This window comes from Salvia miltiorrhiza, chromosome 4 (genome assembly GCF_028751815.1).
Source record: "Salvia miltiorrhiza cultivar Shanhuang (shh) chromosome 4, IMPLAD_Smil_shh, whole genome shotgun sequence".
In the NCBI taxonomy this organism is placed as follows: Eukaryota; Viridiplantae; Streptophyta; class Magnoliopsida; order Lamiales; family Lamiaceae; genus Salvia; species Salvia miltiorrhiza.
Window position 1 is genome coordinate 1,956,793 of NC_080390.1, and position 21,542 is coordinate 1,978,334.

The following is a 21,542-nucleotide window of genomic DNA, read 5'->3' on the forward strand; positions in this document are numbered from 1 at the left end:
TTTTATTTATTTTTATCTTACTTTACATTTCATTTGTCAATATTCCTTATTCATAATAATTTTCATTTTTTGGCTTAGGTGAATTGGATGACACAAGTGCTTGTTCCACAGTTAATGAAGATTATGATGAAGATGGAGAAGAACAAATTGATATTATTGATATGGTAATTAATTTACATATGTTTTAAACTTCTATTATTGAGATCATTTTGTTTTGCTCTAAATATTTTTTTCTTCATTTTTTTAGGATGTCGATGATGTTGAAAGTAGCTGTGCCATGGATGATGACTTTTATTCGTAGGAAATGTAATTTGGATTGGAGAAGACTTGTTCTCGTAGACTCATGCATTGAGATTTGTTTATTTTGATATTTTGATGATTTGATTTTCATGATGGATATTAAATGTATTTATTTTCATGGATATTGTGAATTTATTTTTGAATTTAATTTGAAAACACTAGATCCATGGATCTGGACCCGTGGATCCGCGGATCTGACGGATCTGGATCTGGATCCAAAATTTTCAGATCCGCGGATCTGGATCCGGATCTGGATCTGGTATATGCAAACGGATCTGGATCTGGTATTGGCCAGACCCGGTCCAGATCCGGCCCGTTGCCATCCCTATGTGTATGCATGTGTTTTGTTTTGAGAAGAGAGAGAGAGATTAAAAAAGTGTGTGTGCGTGTGTTTTGTTGTGAGAAGAGAGAGAGATAAAAAAATGTGTGTGCATGTGATTTGCTTTATAAAAAGGATAAAGGAACCATGATAGTGGAGATAAAAGGGAGAGAAAGAGAAGAATTGTCGGTAAAGAGAGAGATGGAGAGGCGTGAGAGATGATAGAGAGAGAACCGAGAGTGAAGATTTTGGGCCGGGTTTGGGCCGAAATTTTGGGCCGGGTTGGACCGAATTTTTGGGCTTTCTCAATTGGGCCTAGTTCATTTAATTGATGTTGGGCTTAATGTTATTTATGCATTGGGCTTTGAATTTATTCATTTGGGCTCAAATTAAATTCCTATTGGGCCTTGATTATTTATTTAGGCCTTCATAATTATTCTATTAAGTTTAATTAGAGAAGATTTTAAAACTTACTAATTATTAATTAGTAAGTGAATTTGATTATTTTAAGATGAGTAGATTATTAAAGATTAATAATCCGACCTCATAAGACGAGCTTTAATTCCTTAAATAGGATTAGCATCTCATAATTTAATTAAAGGAATATGAGTCATGCATAATCATTTCACGCATCCTCATTTATTGAGATTTTTCGAGAATTAGAATCTTATTTTATTCTCTCGGATTAAAGGTCAAGCACCAGAGTTAGAGCTAAACCGTGAGTCTGCTATTCAGGTGGGCTTTCTACGTATAAACTAAAATTATATATTAGAATTGTTAAGACTTTATGCTTATGAATTTAAATGATATTGTCAATGCCTAAATGCTTTATGTTTTATTATTAATTGCCTATCTGATGTTAATCGAATTCAGATTCTGGATGGGACCGCAAATCCCTTCGGAATTAGTGTACACCTTGTGATCGTGAGTCATCTAGCGGGTTGGCCGATCATAGTGTCCGTAGAGGGAGGCCTCCCTCTCGGCACGAGTTACTGATATGGTAATTAATGATATAAAATACCTGCGCGGGTTATTGATGAAAGAAATGATATTATGTTTGGTAAATACGAGTCTTTAAAGGAAAACCCTCGTATCTTACTACTGTGAAAGGCTTGACAATAAAATATTATGCATGTATGTAAATTTCGGCAAGTGTCCACTAAGTACTTTTGTACTTAGCCCTGCATGTATTTTTAAATATGCAGGTTGAGCTGTGGTCGAGGATGTAGTGTGCACGCGGAGCTTTTGTCAATTTAGGACGAGAACCTCAGAGTGGAGTATATGTCTTCATACATATACTCAAGTTATTGTTATTCCGCTGCGAACACTGATTATGTTAAGATATTATGTCATTTGTCAAACAATATGTATTATTTAATAATGTACTAAAACCATTGAGTACCCCGTTTGGGATAATATTATGTACGGTCCCCTTGTGGCCTTCGTTGATATCTAGATATTTCGATTGATTTCTTTATACAAGTCGAGTCATCAAGAAAACGAATATGCCCTTTCTAAATCCCGCTCCTAAATTCCCTCCCTTAGTCGCGGTTTTCCCGAATTTGCTATCCTTAGCAAGTGCGGTCGTGACACTAATTCTCGAAAAATCTCAATAAATGAGGATGCGTGAAATGATTATGCATGACTCATATTCCTTTAATTAAATTATGAGATGCTAATCCTATTTAAGGAATTAAAGCTCGTCTTATGAGGACGGATTATTAATCTTTAATAATATACTCATCTTAAAATAATCTAATTTACTTACTAATTAATGATTAGTAAGTCTTAAAAATTTATCACTAATTAAAAATAATTAGGATTAATAATGGGGCCTAAATTAATAAATCTCATTGGGCTTAACTAAATAAATTTCATTGAACTTAATCAATTAAATAGTAGGAGTTCAATTAATAAAAATAATAAATTCATTATTAACAATTAATAGAAGCCCAATCAAAATAAATAATAAGAGCCCATTTATAGAAATAATAGAGTCCAAACAATATATATATTAGCCCAATGAAAATAAAATAAGCAAAGCCCAATTGAATTAATCTCCGGCCCAACAAATAAAATAAACTAGACCCAAAGAGAAAGCCCAAAAATCCGGCCCAAACCGGCTCAAAATCGGCCCAAATGAAAATAAAACAAGGCCCAAAATCCTCCCTTAAGTCTTCACTCTCGGTTCTCTCTATCTTCTCTCACGTCTCATATATATTTTCATTTTAGTCTCTTTTATCATAAAAATAATGAATCATGTTGTTTACTGCATAAATCTTATCTTTGTTTCACAAGTAGTTGGTGTGATGCCTTTTTCTTCGTTTTCGATGTGGACAAGTTGAACTAAATCAGATTATGTTTGAATTAATAAGTGCTTTATCTCTCTTTTATCTTATTAAAGAATAACACTCCCCCTCTCTCTTAATTATCGAGACTCCCCTTTTTTTTAAAAAAGCAAAACATGTTCTCTCTCTCTCTAATTATCAATAATTCACACCACTCAACATCTCCCTTTTCTTTATTAAAGTAGAACATTCCCCCTCTCTCTTATCTTCTCTCACGCCTCTCTATCTCTCTCACTCGATTTTTCTCTCAAAAATCAAGAAAATAAACGCTGCAACATCTCTCTCTTTCTCTCGATTCAGGCGTCGCGCCGCCGCGCCGTTCCGCCTGCAATCGCCCGCTGAAGTCGTCGTTGGAGTTGCTGCTGCTCGCCCGGAGTCGCGGCTGCTGTTGCAGAGCTCCGAAATCCGGCGAATCAGCCTCTATCGCGCCGAGGTCCGGCGCCTCCTTCTCTCTTCCTCAATCTCGCTCCGCCTTCAATCGCCCACCGAAGTCGCCGCCGTCTGGAGTTGCCGCCACCGTCGCCAGCTGGAGCCTCGGCAGCCGCTGCCTCTCCTGGAATTGCTGCCGTTGCTGCTGCTCTGGATTTGGCGAGAGACGGCAGAACAGCCGCTGCCGACAGAGGCCAGCTCGCCGGCTGTCTTCCTCCGAAGTTGGCGCCGCTGTCGTTGGGAGATCGGCGAACGCCTGCTGCTTCACCCGCGAGTCGCCAACTGCTCGTCGTTGCTACCGCTGTAGTAGGGAGGTCGACGAACAGCCGGGGTCTCGATCGCTTATCGCCGCTGACTCGAAGCCGAGTCGAGCAGAGCAGTCAGTTGTTTCCTTGGACTCGACTGAACAGGGCGGTTAGCCATTACTCTTCTAACAAGCTAAGTTATCTACTTTCATTCTTCTTCTACTTAGTTTCTAGTTGTTAAGCGTGGGGGTTCTCATGATTCGCTGTTCTAAGGTGTAGAGTATAACAATGTATGAATCCTCGACTTGTTGAGAAAAGTTATCGATCAAGTATGCATATGTGGTTCGCTATATCTTTCTGTAATATTTCTCATCCTATGTTTCGAATTTCTTTTATATGAAGTGAGGGAAGTGAAATGCATATATGAAGATAGTGAACTGAAAATACCTTGAATGGTTTTGTTGGTTGGTTATTGTTTGAATGAACTGATACTTGAAAATGCTTTGGCAGAGAATGATGAAGAGCAGTTCAGTCTTTCCTCTTTTTGCTAGGAACGTTTGTGGAATGGGAATGAGGAGATTATGCTTGGTGATTTCTCGATGGAAGGAGTAGATTTGTTGCTGTGATGAAGAGGGTGAATGAAGATGGCTTTATACTGAACTTATGGAGAGCTGATTAGTGTGAAAAGATGATGAATAGTGCGGCTAAATTGAGGCGTGGTTGAAGAATTTAATGTCATTAGATTTGCTGCTGACAAATTAGATTTGTCTGTTGAATACTTGAGATTTTGCTTGCTGCAATTTTTTGACTACGTAGGAGTGAAATAAAAACTAAGCACGGGTGAGAATAGAGTGGCTGAGGGAGCATGGCGTGCTAGATTTAATACACGGAATAATATCTAAATTAATATCGTAGATTTAATTCTTCACAAGCCGGAATAAATTCACGACTCAAGAAATAAAAAAAATAGAAAATTAATTCTATTGTGATTAATAATTAACATGACTTAACTAAGTCAGTTATGAATCTGAACTGAATAATTATTGGCTTACTCAATAATTCTCATCGTGGTTTTACTCCCGCGAAGCTAACTGGCTTAGAAATAAAATAATAATCATGCTTCAATTAGAAAAAAATTCAGTGTCATAAGCTGAATTTAAATCATAAATAATTACTGAGCTTGATTTACTGAAAGATGAAATAATAATTATCGTATTACTGGATTTAAATATAATAAAAGAGCGGGTTGTTACAAGAGGTGACAATTTCATTTACATGTATTTATTTTTAAAATATAAAATTTCGACCTTTATTTTTAGTTAATAAATATAAAAATTAATTATATTTCATATAATATATATAATTTATGAATTATGTATATATTTAAATCACTTTACATATTATCAATCAAATGCGTACGAAAACTTTAGCTTAAAATGTATCCATTGAATTTAGTCTTTATATTTTCATGTCCTAAAATTATGAATTAATAGACTAAAGCATGTTAATAGACTAAATTTTTGCAAACATATATGAATCAAATATGTAAGTTAAATTTTGGCTTTAAAATAAAATAAACTAAAGCATGTTAATTAACAAAAAAAAAAATAACAGATTCATGCATGTCATGAAAATAATAGATTCATGAACTTAATTTAATTTATACACTCAAAAATAAACATTTCTTTTCATGAATATTTTATGAAGATTTTAAGTTTTAACTGGGGGAATATAATTCTATCAAAAAAACTAGAGAAGACTATTAACAGAGACGTATTTTTTATTTTTTTTTGGACATGGAATAGTACATACGTATTAATACAACTTTAGTATACTTACTTTGATATCTATGTTTTTATGTTTTGTTTCATATTTTTGTTTTTGTAATATTTTTTATTTAAATAAAGGGTGTGTTTACAAAAAAGAAAAACATACATAACAAAAATAAAAGTAAAGAAACACTTCAGGAAAATAAAAGTAAAATATGTTAACAAAAAAAATAAAAAAACGTCAGATACATAAAGAATAAAAGAATATCAAAGCATGATAACAAATGCATGATTGAGTAATTAAATACATTCATGTTGGTTTACAAAATATATTATAAATTAGTCAAACTTCTCATTGAAAATACAAAAGTATTTATTGAAAATAATGTTCCCAATAATATATATACATATTTCATTAACATTAAAATGAAAAATACATAAAGGGTAAATATGTCTTTTTATGTTGAACATTAATTATTTTTTGGATTTGATCCGGATCAAATTGATCCAAATAGCAAGGTCCAAATAAAAAATAGCACTAAAGTACTGCTTTGTCTTTATTGCAAATTTATGACTACTACGGAAGTTTAGAAGTTGGTGGTTGTGAATTAATATTAGTTTTAGCTTAATTCATGATTATGAATTGCTTCTTCTTGGTCATGAATTAAATAATACTCGTAAAAATGATGATCTTTTATCCTTTTTATGTTAGTGGCCTGTTCGAATCCGACTAGCTCCATTTAAGCTAGGGATGTAAATGAAGCAAATAATTTTGATTCGGTTCGGTATTCGATTCGAATTTTTGATATTCGAATATCAAATTTTATGATTCGAATACGAATACAAATATTTTTTTTGATTCGTTTAGTTATCAAATACTATTCGAGAATCACGATATTCGATTCGATATGATTCGGTATTCGAAAATATATATATATATATATATATAGGGTGCGGTTATCGTGAGAACATAAGAACCATTAAAATCAATGCATCTACTATATAAATTAATGCATTCGCTATTAAATTTAATGCATCCGAAAATAATAAATTTTTTGCTCCCTTCAGGATTCGAACCCAGGATCTGCATTCATCCACCAAGATGATGCATCCACCGTAGATCTTGATGATCGAATGGTTTAAAATGGTTCTCTGTTCTAATTTTATTTAGTGGTTCTTATTTGAACCTCTCCCTATATATATATATATATATATATATATATATATAATATATAAATAATAAAATTTTATTTTTGGAGTTGGATTTTGAAATAGAAGAAAATATTTTTAGTATATATTATTGAGTTTTTTAAGTAAATTTTGAAATATTATTTTACATTTTTTTTCTCTATTAAAATCGTGGATTGAATATATTCGAATTAAATTAATAATAGGAATTTTTCGAACCGAATATTCGATTTATATTGTGTTACATACATTTTTAAAAAAAGACAAACGAATATTCGATTCGGTTCGAGTATTCGCGAATAGTATACGAATCGAATACAAATAGCGAAATATGATTCGAAATGTATTCGAATACCGATTCGAATATGTAATTAATTTTACGAATATGAATCGAATACAATGATATTCGATTCGATTCGATTCGTTTACATCCCTAATTTAAGCCACGTGAACAACTGCTATATATTTCCATTTTCCAATCACAACTAACAAACAATTAATTATGAATGTATCATTTCTTTTGTCATGGACATAAATCCCCCTTTTCTTTTACCTCTCCTATCTATTTCCATATATACGACAAGTCCTAATTATTTGTTTAAGGACAAATAAGCAAGTTTGCCAATATTTGGTTGCTAATCTATATATAGAATTAATCATGTTTTGTTCATATTTTGTATCTCAATTTTTAATATTTTTCAAAAATTATTCAGTTATTTGGCAACTCGGAGGAGAAGTGTGGAGTCGTCAGAGTAGCTCGAGCGAACCACCATTGATAGCGCATTACTGCTTCTACATGGTTTATTGGAATTAGGGTTGCCACTGAAATTAGAGAAGGAAAGAATTGATGAAGATGATGATAACGTCATTATCGCCTTAAATTTTCTCTGTTGTCAACTGTATTTTAGAACATATTCAAGTCTGTAGTGTGCATGTGTTGGTCTAACGGTAGGTGATTAATGTCCGATCAAAGTCTGAAGTCCTGAGTTCGAGTCCACAGTCATGCAGTTTTTAAATTTCTTTATTTATTTATGTAATTTATAATTAAAAAATAAAAAAAAAGATTTAAGTTCGTATTTTAATTTTTACGGTTGCAATGACTGCGACATAAGCCCACCTGACTTCTGTACCACACTGCAAATATTTTAATATTTTATTTGCCAAAACCCCTTAAATAATAAACTATTTACATAAAATATCTTGTCTTTAGAGAGGGATGAGGCACGAAAAATTAGGGTATGAATAGATGGGGTGACTTCCACCAATGCATAGATGCATAGATGCATTGGAGGTCTCAATTTACTAATTCCCATGCAATAATCACCACTCTTGTCCAATCTTTTTAAAATAAAAAAAAAAATGGGTGGGTTATGTGGCTGAATTGGGCTGATTTTAACTAAATAATAGGGCCTAAAATAGGCCCAAGGGATAACATTTACTTTTAAAAAAATAAACAGGTACAAAACTAGTTATAGTTAGCTTTGGGATTTAGGAATTTTATTAATTTAGAAAGATATTAATATAATGATAAATTCTAAATTTACAATTTATTAATTTATATAGTATTTTTTTTTAATTTAAGAAATTATAAAAGTTAAATTATTGTAAAAGCGAAAGATAGATAATATTTTAATATATTCAAAGAGAAGCATTGAAAGTAGCTAATACCCAAAACCTGAGTTCATTGGTTCGAGTGCACCGTTTGTCTTTAAATTTTTTTATTTACCTTTGCATTGACCAAAGTTGGGAACAATTTTTTTTTCTTTTTTTATCAATGAACAATTAAATAAAAGTGGCGAACGATGAATTTGAATTTGTGACATTTAATCTCAACGCATTAATTTATATTAGTATATTACTAAATCAACACACTGACAAGAAATTTATTAATTTATTGACTTTTATTTAAAGAGGTTAACTTTAGTGTAACAGAAACCAAAATGATTGAACTTAATTAGGAATAATTAGTCCAAACACGATATATGCAGTGAGAAACAGAAATTGCACAAGAACAATATATATAGTTTGATATGTAAGTGGTGGAACTATTTGGAAATGGTTGTAGGGCGAAAGCCATGTTTGATAGCAGCCTCCCAAATCTTGTCGGCGTCGAAAACGGAGGCGCCGCACTCGTGCACATCCCATCCTTCGAGGGCGTGCAGTATTCCGGCAACGCGCGCAGCGCTCATCGCTCTTCTCGGCAGCCAATTCTACACCCACATGCATGATATATGATGAGCAATATCCTTAGAAACGTCGAAAAACAGAGCAGCGTTGCTGTCGAAACGAGTAGTAATGCACTAACCTCGCAGGAATGCAGGTTTTGAAGGGAAGGAGGGGCGATCATGGAAGGCGTGTGGCAGTAGAAGACGTCGTCGCGCGCCTTCTTTGGCGGGAAATGAGAGAAAGGAATGAAGAGAGTCCCCTTTGGTGCCTTGAGCTGTTCATCTTTCGATAATCCATCTCCAACTAGCCATACCTGCACCCATTATTTTGTAGTGTGGATTTCTCTTCTTTCTTGAATTTTCTTTAAAAATGATTCCAACAACCAAGTACTCCCTCCGTCCCACGAAATATGAGTCGTATTCCTTTTTAGGTTGTTCCACGAAACTTGTTACATTTCTTTATAGGGTAAATTGCATGAAAATACCCGACCTTATACCAAAATCTGGTTTTTTGACAAACTTTTTAATTGTAGCAAAAAAATATAACGACCTTTCAATCGATTGCAATATCGGTTCGGAGACATTTTTCGACTAAATTCAATTAGGGTTTACTACTTACGTGTGGGCTTCATACGATGTGGCAAAAATTAGTTGTATTCGTGGCCTGGTACACGTGCAAAACGACACCATTTTCGAATCCCTAATCCTATGGTAAATCATCTTTAGCACTAAACATTTTTTTTTTTATCGGATAAAGTTATGTTAGATGTTAACAATTTCTGGAAAAATTCTGTTGAAGGAGAGAGGAGAACGATTGCGAGAAGAGATGGTGAGATTTCATCTGATTGAAGCCCTAATCCTTACATGTATTGCTTCAGATTTATTTCTTGCTAAAACGACGTCGTTTTATGTAAATGGAAACAACACTGTTTCATTAGCCGGCCCGACTAGTCATCTCAGCTTTCCGAAGATCCATCTCGGCATTGATTAATTCCTAAAAATGCCTCAGGATCCGGACCGATTGAAAGGTCGTTATATTTTTTTGCTACAATTAAAAAATTTGTCAAAAAATCAGATTTTGGTACAAGGTTGGGTATTTTCATGCAATTTACCCTTCTTTATATGGCAAAAGTTTTTCCTTTATTCACTTTTTCATCTACCACATTTAACACACTAAATCCTACTTTTTAAAATCTCGTCCCCAAAAGAAACAACTCATGTTTTTTGGGACGGAGTGAGTAATAATTAAATGCTCACCTTCTGAGTGTAACTTTTGGACACTGCAACTGCACCCTCCTCAGTTGTTGCAGATAGTTTAAGCATCTCAGTTTTATAGAATGTCGCAACCTGAAACAAAATCACATCAATTTTCTTGTATGAATTCTAGATGTTTCTGGAGAGAGAGAGAGAGAGAGAGAGAGAGAGAGAGACCTGAATGCCGTTGTGGGACAAAGCAGATACAATAGCTAAAGCAAGTTTGGAGAGAGCGCCTCTGAAGAGGATTTCTGTTGTTCCTTTAGGAATTCTGTTTAGGACAATAGCTACTGCTAAACTGCTTCCATCAACAACTTTTGTTTTCAGTTTTGGGTATCTTTCAATAAATATTCCTCCACTTCTGTTCAGTTCCTCACTCTGAAAAAATTACCAAACACATTAGTGAATCATTTATCATTATCATGGAAAATTAATTAAGATTGTGAAGTTGTTATAATGCAGATGAGTCTTGCCTGATTGAGCAATCCTAGGCTTATAACCTTGGAACCTCGTGCATCAGCTTCGATTATGGCTTCCTCGATCAAAACATTGATACCTTGTCGTTGCCATTTCAGGGCATACTACATACATGTAAACAATTAACAAGATCATATATTCAATCTACTTTTGGTAAGTTTTCCACTCACAATAAAATGAGACCTTTACTCCATTCACAACGTATTCAACTACTTTATTAAAATCCGTGCCATTTACAAATGATTAAGTTTACCTGTATGGTGTAACGTGGGATGGTCCACGTGTGCAGCTTGAGTTTCCCTAACAGATTTCTCTCTACAAGAAACGTGCGGCCATACACGAAGTTGAGCGCAGCAGACAGCCACGAGAGAGGCCACATGAACCACGTGCTCGATTTGGATTCCTGAGGCCTCGAAGCGAAGGAGGCGAATCCCACCGGGAGGTGGAAGACGGACTCCGGCGTGGTGAGGTGAGTCAGGTGCACCACGTCGGGGGACTCCGGCCGCCTCTCCAGCGAGCTCTCGTACAACGCGTCCGTGGACTTGTCGGTGGTGCCGTGGATGTAGTCGTACAGCGGCATGAACAGCGAGTAGTTGCTCCGGAACTGAGTGTGGTGCAGCGAGTGGAACCTACGGTATATGGTAACGAAGTAGGGTTTGCGTTTACTTTGATGGAAAATGAAAGAAAATGTATATTTGTACTCATTTTCTATCATTTTTCACATGTTTACTATGAAAAAAAAAAAAAAAAAAAATCTCCGACAATCAGGGTGGAATTTTTTTTCGGACGGCTCATTTTCACTTATTTTCATCCCAATGTTGAATAATATTATCTTAAGATAGGAGCTTGAAAATATTTTCCTCTCTTTTTATTTCTGTAAACATATGAGAAAAATATACTCATTTGTTCCACTAGGCCCTACCACTTTTAACCACTTTATACATTCTCCTCATTTTACGTGCAATAAAGTAACCCGCGATTTTTAGCTGGACGGAGGGAGTATTATTTTCTCATCTTTTCTTATCCATTATTTTCCAATGAAATTTTACAATCAAAGTAAACGTAGATATAGACTTACGAGGGCGTATACATGAAGTATTTGAGAGGAGGGAAGATGGAAAAGGGCCATTTAGGGATGAACTCGAAGTTGCAGTGCCCCATGTTGTTCATCAGATCAATGTAGGTTATGTATCCAAACAGAGACGCCAGCGACGCCGTGCCGTTAAACAGCGTGCCGAGAAGTGGAATCGCAAACAGCAGGAAATAGGCTATGTGCTCTGCAAAAGGATGAATCACGGCTGCCACATCACAAACGCCGTTAATTAATTTCTTTCCCCACAAAAAACACACACAAACACACATATATGCTTACATGAGATGGGCTCGGTGACGATGGATGAATGGTGGTGAGAGTGGTATCTGGAGTAGAGGTAATGGTGGTGCAGAGCTCTGTGCAGCCAGTAGTAGATGTACTCGACGGGGCCGGCGTGGAGCAGCGCCGTTATGATCACGCCATCGGTCCTCCACGCCGGCGAGAAAGAGGCGGCCGACAATGTGTAGTTAAAAATGTACAACATGATTCCGCTTAGCAGAATCTGATCATCCCTGCAAGAAACACATCAACCATTTAAATTGAATGGAGATTTGTTAAGGCTGGTTAAGAAGAGAATCGTGAGGGTGTTTGGCTAAGCTTATTTTAAAGAGTTTATAAGTTTTTGGAACTTATAAGATGTTTCAAAAGCTTATATAAGATGTATAGTTTTTTAAAAACTTAATAAGTGTGGATTGCCTATTTTACCGAGTCAGAGGATTTTTTAGGACACTAACTTATGTTGATTTGGAAATTAGGACAGAAACTTTCGGACTTGTAAAAATAGGACACTTATTTTTTTTTTAGAATAAAATAGGCCATTAATTAATAAGCATCGTAAAAATAGGACATATCTCGGCCGATAATTGGCCGAGAAATGTCCTGCGAGTGCAACACTTATTAATTAGTGTCCTATTTTATTCTAAAAAAATTAGTGTCCTATTTTTACAAGTTCAAAAATTTTTGTCATAATTTCCAAATCAGCCTAAGTTACTGTCCTAAAAAACCCTCGAACTCCTATTTTACCCCTATTAGAGCACTCCCAGCAGATTACCTAAATACATCACTAACTCTAAATTTAGGCTAAAACAATTAAAAATGAGATAAAAAATGCATCCAGCAGATCCCCTAAATTGAATGGGGCCCACAAAAAATTTTACACCTACCTAAATTCAATCTTAAATTTACACCCACCCTAAATTTATTTTAAGCTTATAATTAGTAGGGCCCACACATAATTATTATTTTTATGTAGAAAATAGGAGATCTGGTGTATGCATTTATAAAATCGAGATCCTAAAATTAAATAGGGAAGCTTTAGGGAGGAATATAGGAGCATAATTTTGAGATTTCTGCTGGGAGTGCTTACATGTTTTATTTTAAGGTTATTTTACATATTATATATTTATAAAGAATATATTAATTCATAAGATATTACACTATATCTATGTGATATATATCTATAGCTATTGATAAGGCTTATAGATAAATATATCCATTCAATAAATTATCTAATAAAAGTAATGAATTAATAGATTTTCTAAAATAATAGATTATCAAATAAAATAACATTAATTACACTTACAACGTACGTTCTTTCTGCTAGTATATGATTAAAATAAAAAATCATAATTGAGTTATTTTTGTAAAATGAGTGTTGCTTTATAAGATAATGAAGAATAAGTTGGGATAGAGAAACTTATTTTTGGGGAACTTATAAGCTTTTAGAGTTAATTTTTACAATTTATAAGCTCTTTATGAACTTATTTTGACAAACACTTTGAAGGAACTTATAAACTCCTCTCATTATAACAACGAAGCGTAGTCTCTTGGTAAGAAGTTTCCTCTCCTATTGAAGCGTAATCTCTTGGGAAGAAGTTTCCTCTAGCTCCAACCAATAGGTCAGAGTTTCGAGTCACTTGGAGAGTGTGTTTTTATTTCTTAGGGTAATCATAATTTTGTTTTTCTTCTTCTTCTTCTTCTTTTGAGGAAAATTTTGTTTTTCTTCTTTATAAAAGAAGAAGAGAGAGAGTATAAAACCAGTTGGATTCTCTGTCAACTTGTTCGAATTCAATGCCTCTATCGACGATCCTGTTTTTGCCTTGAGCAGTTCTGTGTCGAGAGATGGATATCCAAATCTGGTTGTGGAGAGCTCTTGATAGTAAAAATGGCAGAATGAGGAGATTGGTGTAGTCCAACTCATTTTTCCCTTTTGTTGCAAGAGAGTAGAGGCTGTGCATTGCCCATGGAGCCAAGATGATATACTACCAAAGGGAAGTTTCATCAAAATATAATAGTACAAGAATATTGAAAATCAATTCTTTTTAATCTAGAAAATCAAGATTAAAACTAAGATAATACACACTAAAAAATGTGTGTTGAGAAAGAGATTAAGAGTACCTTGAAACTTCCAAGAGCCTTCCATGGCCACTCCGTAAGCAATCCTGGTTTTGTAGCCATTTTCTAAATGGTTTTTTCCTATCTGTATATCAACCCCTTATATAGGGGGAAAAAAAAAAAAAAAGAAGAAGAAGAAAAAAGTGCAATTCTTAAAAGATATTTAAAAAAAAAAAATTGAAGGCTATATGTATAGTAGGGTTAGGCTATATATAAATTAATTTTAAAATATACATTACTATTACTAACAATGAATTGGATATCGGGTGGATGTGATCATTTGTCCCACACTTTAGCGTGTCTCGTCGTGTTCCACTTTTAATTTGTTAATTATTAATTAGTATTTTTTTTCAACTTTAATTTATTATGTTTTAATATACTAGCTCCTAATAAAAAGATATTAGCTCTGTCCCACGAAACATGAGTTTTAGGCTGTTCCATGAAACTTGATACGTTTTCTTATGTGCCAAAAGCTTTTTTCCTTTATTCACATTTTCACTTTTTCATCTATAACACTTAACAAACTAAGGGCTCGTTTGGTTTTCAATAAAGGATTATGTAGGATAATTTGTAACCAGGATATTTAGCGTGGATAATGACAAATTATTAATACTAAGTTGGTGTTTGCTATCATGGCTAAATACGGAATATCCTGGTTTAAGTTAATCCTAGGGGGGAGGTGGTATTATTAATCCTAAGAAATCTGGATTAATAATATTGGGTCGTGGGATTAAACCGGGTCATCCGCATTATTACTAAATAATACCAAACACTAGACTGATCTATACTAAATTAATTAATACAGTGTATTAGTCAATATCAAACACGCCCTAAAGAAATTTATTGTTTTTCGCAAGGGAGAGAGACAATACTTGGAATCTCTTATGGGGATGTGAGATTTGTTCAGAAATTTTATATTTATATACTAGAGCACTAAAATCCTCCAAAATCCATGACATATTAGAATCCTTGGAAATTTCAATATCACTAGATTTAGATGGATGTTTAAAAGTTATAATTGAATACCAACATATATTTTTAGGACTTTTTTAAATTTGAATTGCATACCTATGGATATTTCATATTTGACATACAAAAAAAATCGTATAGAATCTGATCATCGGAATTCATCAAACAAAGTGATGAATCAATCGTAGATCTTAGAATGTGTTTTATTTTAACTCATTCATATCACTGGCCACCGGGTCCTCACTTAAGTGAAGTGACCCGGGTTCGATCCCTCTTGGGAGCGAATTGGAGATTGGAGATATAAGGTGGATTTGGTGAATGGAGAGATAAGGTGGTTCTTGGAGTGGATGGAGAACTAATTACTAACATCTAAAAAATTTTAACTCATTCATATATATATATATATATATATATATATATATATATATATATATATATAGGGGTGCGCTCCAATGAGACCCTTATTTTTAATGAATAAGACATATATATTGATGAATAAGGCAGTATGTATACTGATGAATAACGAAATTTAAAAAATTGGTAATGAATAAGACATATAAACTGATGAACAAGGCAGTATATACTGATGAACAACGAAATTTAAAATATTTCGTTTCCTCCAGGATTCGAATCCTGAGAAAAAAATTGCCCTCTAAGTACAATATCAGTCATAGAATTGATAAAATAAATGCACGAGATCGTGTCTAACATCTCACTAAAAATAAGGGTCTCATTAGAGCGCTATATATATGAAAATATTAGGCTACAAATTTCTTTCAGAATACAATTACAAATTCAATTCTATGTGAAATATGTTCAAATTTGTTACATAATTATATATGAATTTAAAATTTAAAATTTCGACTTTTTATGAGATTCGAACTCAAGACCTTCAATTCATTCAATAAAATGGTGAATCCACCAGATATCTTTATAATTTAAATATTGAAAATAATTCCTAAATTATATTTTAAGGCACCCTTATTTATAAATGTGTTAATAGGGAGTAGTTCAAATAATTATATGTCACTCTATATAGAGAGATGATAAAAATCAATGAGTTATATTTTAACACATCCCTATTTATAAATAGGGAGTAGTTCAAATAATTACATGTCGCTATATATATAGAGCTAAATATAATACACACTAGTGACACCCTCCCTACTGAATACTGAATAGTACTATTATTACATTAGTTAATAAATCAGAATTACGAAAATATTTAAGAACTGCAGACACATACTACGCCAAAAACGCGCATACATAACAGATTTTATCCCTTATCTATGTAGAAAAACTTTTATTGTCATCTCCTATCGATTTGCATATATAGGACAAGTCGTAATTTCTTGAAGGACAAATAAGCAATTTACCAATACTTGCTACTAATTGATTATATACAATTACAACCCCACACACTTTGATTACCCTCGATCAACAATCTTTATATTATTATAGAAAAATCTAATTAAGATTTCTATCTAGCTCTTACCCTTCCAAAACTACTAGGGCAGTAAATGAACAAAATCGCTCGCGAATTATTCGAGGCTCAGCTCGAAAAAGACTCATTCAAAATTCGTTGGACTCGAGTCCGAATCCGAGCTCGATAAAATTACCAAGCTAGACTCGAGCTTGTACATGTTCGGCTCGGGAGCTCGCGAACATGCTCGGCTCGGGAGCTCGCGAACATGCTCGGCTCGTACCTTAGCGAGCCTATTCGCGAAGATGTTCGCGACTATGTTCATTAAATAATAATTTTATATATTTCATTTGTTAAATATTTTTTAAATAATAAAAATTATTCTCATAATTAAAAAATAGTAATTTACAACTAACTTGACAAAGTATCTATTTGTTAAAAATAAATTATACTCCCTCCACCCCGGGAATCTTGAATCACTTCTTTTCAGCATGGAAATTAAGGAGTTGAAGATTAGTGTTTTAAGTGTACAGGTAATAAAGTAGAAAAGTGATAAAATAGAAAAATACACAATTAATTAAGATAAATTTAATTAGAACCCCTTATTTTTTTCCCTGATTCTTACTGTACATAGAAATGACTCAAAGATTCGTGAGACGGAGGGAGTAAATTATAACTCATAAATAATTTAGATATATAATCTTAATAATGTACTCTTTATAATATTAACAAAACTTAATAATAAAGATCTAGACTTATATTATAAATTTAAAAATGTTACTTTGGAAAAATAAGGTATTATATATTATTATTATTATTATTATTTATTTCCATATTTTTTCTTACATCTATTCATATATTCTTAATTCTAAATTTTTCTATATGCTATTGTAAAGGATGACACTCAAGACATCAAATAATTCAAAATGTCTTAAAGAGTTTTGTAAAGAACACTGGTAAAGTTATTTCTTTTGAATTTGTCTAATTTGGGTATTACTTATTTGTAGTTTTTATGTTATTTGAATTTTTTCGGTATTAGTACGATGAGATTTGCAAGGAGCTTCAAGATCAAATGCCATGTTTTATGAAATTAAGTTTATTATGTAATTTTGATAATTTTTGTGGATTTATTTTGTGATTTTGTTTTGTGGAATGAACTACATAATAATATGTTTTATTTATTATTAATTCACGAACCGAGCTCGAATTTGAGCCTGAGCTCCAAAATCGAGCCGAGCTCGAGCTCGAGATAAATGAATAATTAACGAATCGAATTTGAACCGAACTCGATCTTAATATTATATAGTTGGTGGACGTCGTTTTCCACCAAATAATTCCTGCAATCTCACCAAGAATTAAATAAGTATAGTAACAAGCAGGGTCAAACCACAGGGAGCAGGTAAAATCATTCAATTCCATAAAATCTATATTTTTGGTGATGCCACCACGCCTTAATTTGAGAAAAATATTAATTAACTAAGAAAGCAAATTAAATCAAATAAAATAACACTAGAAAATAATCAAAGAAAATGTAACTCGACTCGAATAAATCCATACCAATTTAACAAATCCGATCATCGACGCAAAGATTAATTAATCCCTATCAACCAACCAGTTATAGGATACCGTGAAACGCAACGGACGTACCCCAATTCCTACTTACTGTGTCGATAAACAGCTGGAGACGCCAGACCTGCTTATTTCCCTTATTAAAATATAACCTAGCTGGAGACGCCAGACCTAGATTTAATATTCTAATAGCATTAAGAGGAAGGAACCCAATTTAGACCAATTATCCTAGATACGCTAGTAATAATTAATCCACCAATTTATTGCTACTACGAACACGGTAGCTTTATCACTAATCAGCCCTATTCCAACAATTACGGATTGGAGGTGCTAATTGACTGTAATCCAATTTAACCTAAGTTGATCAGGCTTAAATTAAATCAGAACTATCTTTAAACACAAGGAACAAATCGAAATCATTAGGAATCAATTATATGAACAATTAGGTCTCACAGGTTATTAAATCAATACTTCATTATTCTCGCCGAATTAAAGATTTAGCTACTCATAATTAAAACTAGAACAATCAAATAAATAAAATCAAACATAAAACAAGAATAATAAATTGCAATTGAATAACAAACCAAACACCACACTTGGAATTGGTGGAACACGTCTCTGCCAAAAATTCTCCTTAATAAAAGTCAAAGCTAAAACTACAACCTAAGCAAAAATTAAAAACCTAATTAACTCTTAGTCTAGAAAAAGAAAAAGAAAAACGTGTTGTCCAAATATAATCAACTAACTAATATATATAACCTAACCTATCTCTAAATAAGAATGCGGCTGAGTGGGGAATCAAAATAAACATAGGGGATTAAATCCCTAATAGCCGATCCCTAACTCCACTAAAGGGCTTTTTCGGCCCTCACCAACATAAGCCCAAAAAAAATAATCAAAACAAGAGTATTAGGTTTTAATTAAATATAAAATAATTAACTTCAAGCTCAATCTCTAATTCTCTTCTAAAAGCATTCAACTTGATCCAAAATTCTCGACTTTCATCATCTCTCGACATCTGTCATCTTCATTCTCCATCCACGCAATTTCTGCGCAAAATGCCAACGAACTTGGGTAATATCAAAGAAAAAACACACGATAAAAAACATAATCTAGACAACTAAATCACACACATCAATAGTCGAGCCGAGCTCGAACTCATTTTAAAGCTCGAATTCGAGCCTAACTAAATTTTCACCAGCCGAGCCCGAGCCTAGAAGTATTCAGCTCGATTCATATACAACCCTATCCAAAACACAGCCCTCAATTTTATGAATTCCTTTTTTAGTCTTTATTGGTTACAGTCGATTTACGAGCTTATATCCATATACATATATTTGAACCCCTCAAGGGGTGAATTTTCTTATTTTCCCAAATGCAATTAATTTAAGAGTAAATACAGTAACTTTATATATATGTTCTCTGCAATATTTTTATTTTTTATAATAAAATATTATTTTTACGTTAACTAGCCCTATATATGTATATTGCTTTATTTTCTTTTGCTACTTATTATTATCTTAATGTTGATGAATTGGGGGCTATTAATTACCAGAGGTGCATGGCTAATTGGCTAAAGATAGAGGTTGTAGGTTATTAAAATATGTAAGTTATAGTTCAATTGGTAGGACTAGAGAAGATTAATTTTCTAATAATATATTTGATTTGACATATAGCCCGATATTTAATTTCAATAATGTCATGTGAATCTATATATCTATATATTATATATGAAAATGCAGTTTTAATAATTTTTTGACACCAAATGTTTCTCTCCTTTTTGTTCTTCCTATTTTTAGGTATTTTCTAAAAATCATTACATTTGATTTAAGAAAAATATTTAGTATGCAATATTAAATGAAAGATAATGACAAGATCTTTTATTTGATATAAAAATCATAAAAGATAAATTTGATATGAATAAATTATGATCGTTTAAAGGTTGAAATTAATTAAAAACTGTTTTTTTCCATTTTCTATCATTTCTCTCTCCTCATATCCATGTTTTTTTTGCTTCTTCTTCTTTTCTATTTTGATTTTATTTCACTTTCAATATTTCTATTTGTGTTTATTTTTTATGCTCTTTTATGTATATGATTTATTTAAATGTTACTTTTTAATGCATTTGAAGTGTAAGAAATAATATTGATTCATTTTAAAACTCTTTACTATTATAAAAATTTATAGATGAATAATTAGTTATATATATTTAAAATAAAATTTCAAATATGAATTAGATTATTAAATTTCTATTTATGTTTGAGTAGGAAATTTCTAATTTATTTGTATTAATATACTTGTTATTATGTTTTTTCAATTAAATGCAATATTAGATTGGCATTTATATATATATTAAAAACAAAATTTTAAATATGATTTAAATTTATTTATTATTTTATCATGTGCCGCCTTAATCTATAGTTATAATGTATAATGTTAATTACAATTACTAAATAAATTAATATTTTAAAAATGATAGTATATAAATTTGTAAATTTAAATTGCATATTTTTTGTAATTAATGTTTGATATCATGTTGTCATTGTTATTTTATTATAATGTATGTTGCTATATCAAGAGCTTGAAATTACAATTGAAAAATATTTCGATTTATGATAATACTCATTCTATCCCATTACAAATGTTCCACTTTCCATAATGAGAAGTCCCATTACAAATGTCTCATTCCTCTTTTGACAATATATTATCTCTCTATACCTAATATTTAAACAATTTCCACCAACTCACTTTATCTACTTTATATACATTTCTTAATCTCCATGCCCAAAAGTAATGAAACATTTGTAATGAGACAGATGGAGTAATAAAAATGACGGTAGTACTACCACAAATGTATACGAAAGTATTCCATAATATACAATATTATGTATTTATTTTTCTCTTTGTTGAATCTATTGATAATTTGATTTACAAATAATGTTTAATATTTATGTTTACTTATTGACCAATTGACGTGGATTATTTTATTTTATTTTATTTTTAAAAAATATTTTTCATTTGCTTATATTTTGATTTTGTTTAATATTTATATTTATTTATTCAAACATATTATTTAAGGGGGGTGTATTAGTTTAAGACTTTAATAGATTTATGTAGACTTCTGAAATATGGGTGTATTCGTTCAAGACTTTTAAAAGTTTATAAAAAAATATTGGTGTATTCGTTCAAGACTTTTAAAAGTCTATGAAATCTAGAGGTATTTAAAAATTTGCAGACTTTAAAGTTGGAATGACTTTCATTGATTTCGTTGAAAAATACACATGAACAAATCCGATCTCAGACCACGAGAATTCGAAAATCTTGAGAGTTTCCAGCGCTCGCTGGGTGCCAGCGGACGCGGTTCAAAAAGCTAGCGCCGACTGGCACCTAGCGGTCGCTGGCCGAGGATACAACGATGGCTGGGCTCTACTCGAGGCATCCAACGATCTAAATGAATATTTTAAATCATGTGGCTATACTTAATTCAATGGTGCACGTACACATGCCTTATAATATATGCTTGGTCTTCTTTTAACATGCTTGAATCAATGGTGCACGTACACAGCGAATGACATTCAGCTTATTTGCTGCCAAGTGGTC

The 21,542-nt window shown here is 32.5% G+C and overlaps 1 protein-coding gene across 2 annotated transcripts; it reads right to left on the bottom strand.

The window, feature by feature from the left end:
- Positions 1 to 8,524: 8,524 nt before the first annotated feature.
- Positions 8,525 to 14,072, bottom strand: LOC131022147 (very-long-chain aldehyde decarbonylase CER1-like). Of its 2 annotated transcripts, XM_057951563.1 has the most exons (10): positions 13,985 to 14,072; positions 13,625 to 13,848; positions 11,867 to 12,099; positions 11,573 to 11,792; positions 10,748 to 11,123; positions 10,491 to 10,598; positions 10,195 to 10,395; positions 10,021 to 10,110; positions 8,904 to 9,077; positions 8,525 to 8,808 (listed from the first exon to the last, which is right to left on the bottom strand). In XM_057951563.1, the coding sequence occupies exons 1-10, from the start codon at positions 14,042 to 14,044 to the stop codon at positions 8,644 to 8,646; spliced, it is 1,851 nt and encodes a 616-aa protein (XP_057807546.1). In that variant the 5' UTR covers positions 14,045 to 14,072; the 3' UTR covers positions 8,525 to 8,643. The 2 variants fall into 2 exon arrangements, with proteins under 2 accessions (XP_057807546.1, XP_057807547.1); XM_057951564.1 differs by lacking the exon at positions 10,021 to 10,110.
- Between the last annotated feature and the right edge of the window lie 7,470 nt (positions 14,073 to 21,542).

Bases quoted from the DNA above. Each gene is read 5' to 3' on its own strand.
- LOC131022147 (XM_057951563.1), bottom strand. From the start codon at position 14,044: ATGGCTACAAAACCAGGATTGCTTACGGAGTGGCCATGGAAGGCTCTT. The intron at 13,849-13,984 runs GTACTCTTAATC...TCCCTTTGGTAG, and splicing joins AGGCTCTTGGAAGTTTCAAG to TATATCATCTTGGCTCCATG. The intron at 10,396-10,490 runs GCAAGACTCATC...TAATTTTTTCAG, and splicing joins GCCTAGGATTGCTCAATCAG to AGTGAGGAACTGAACAGAAG.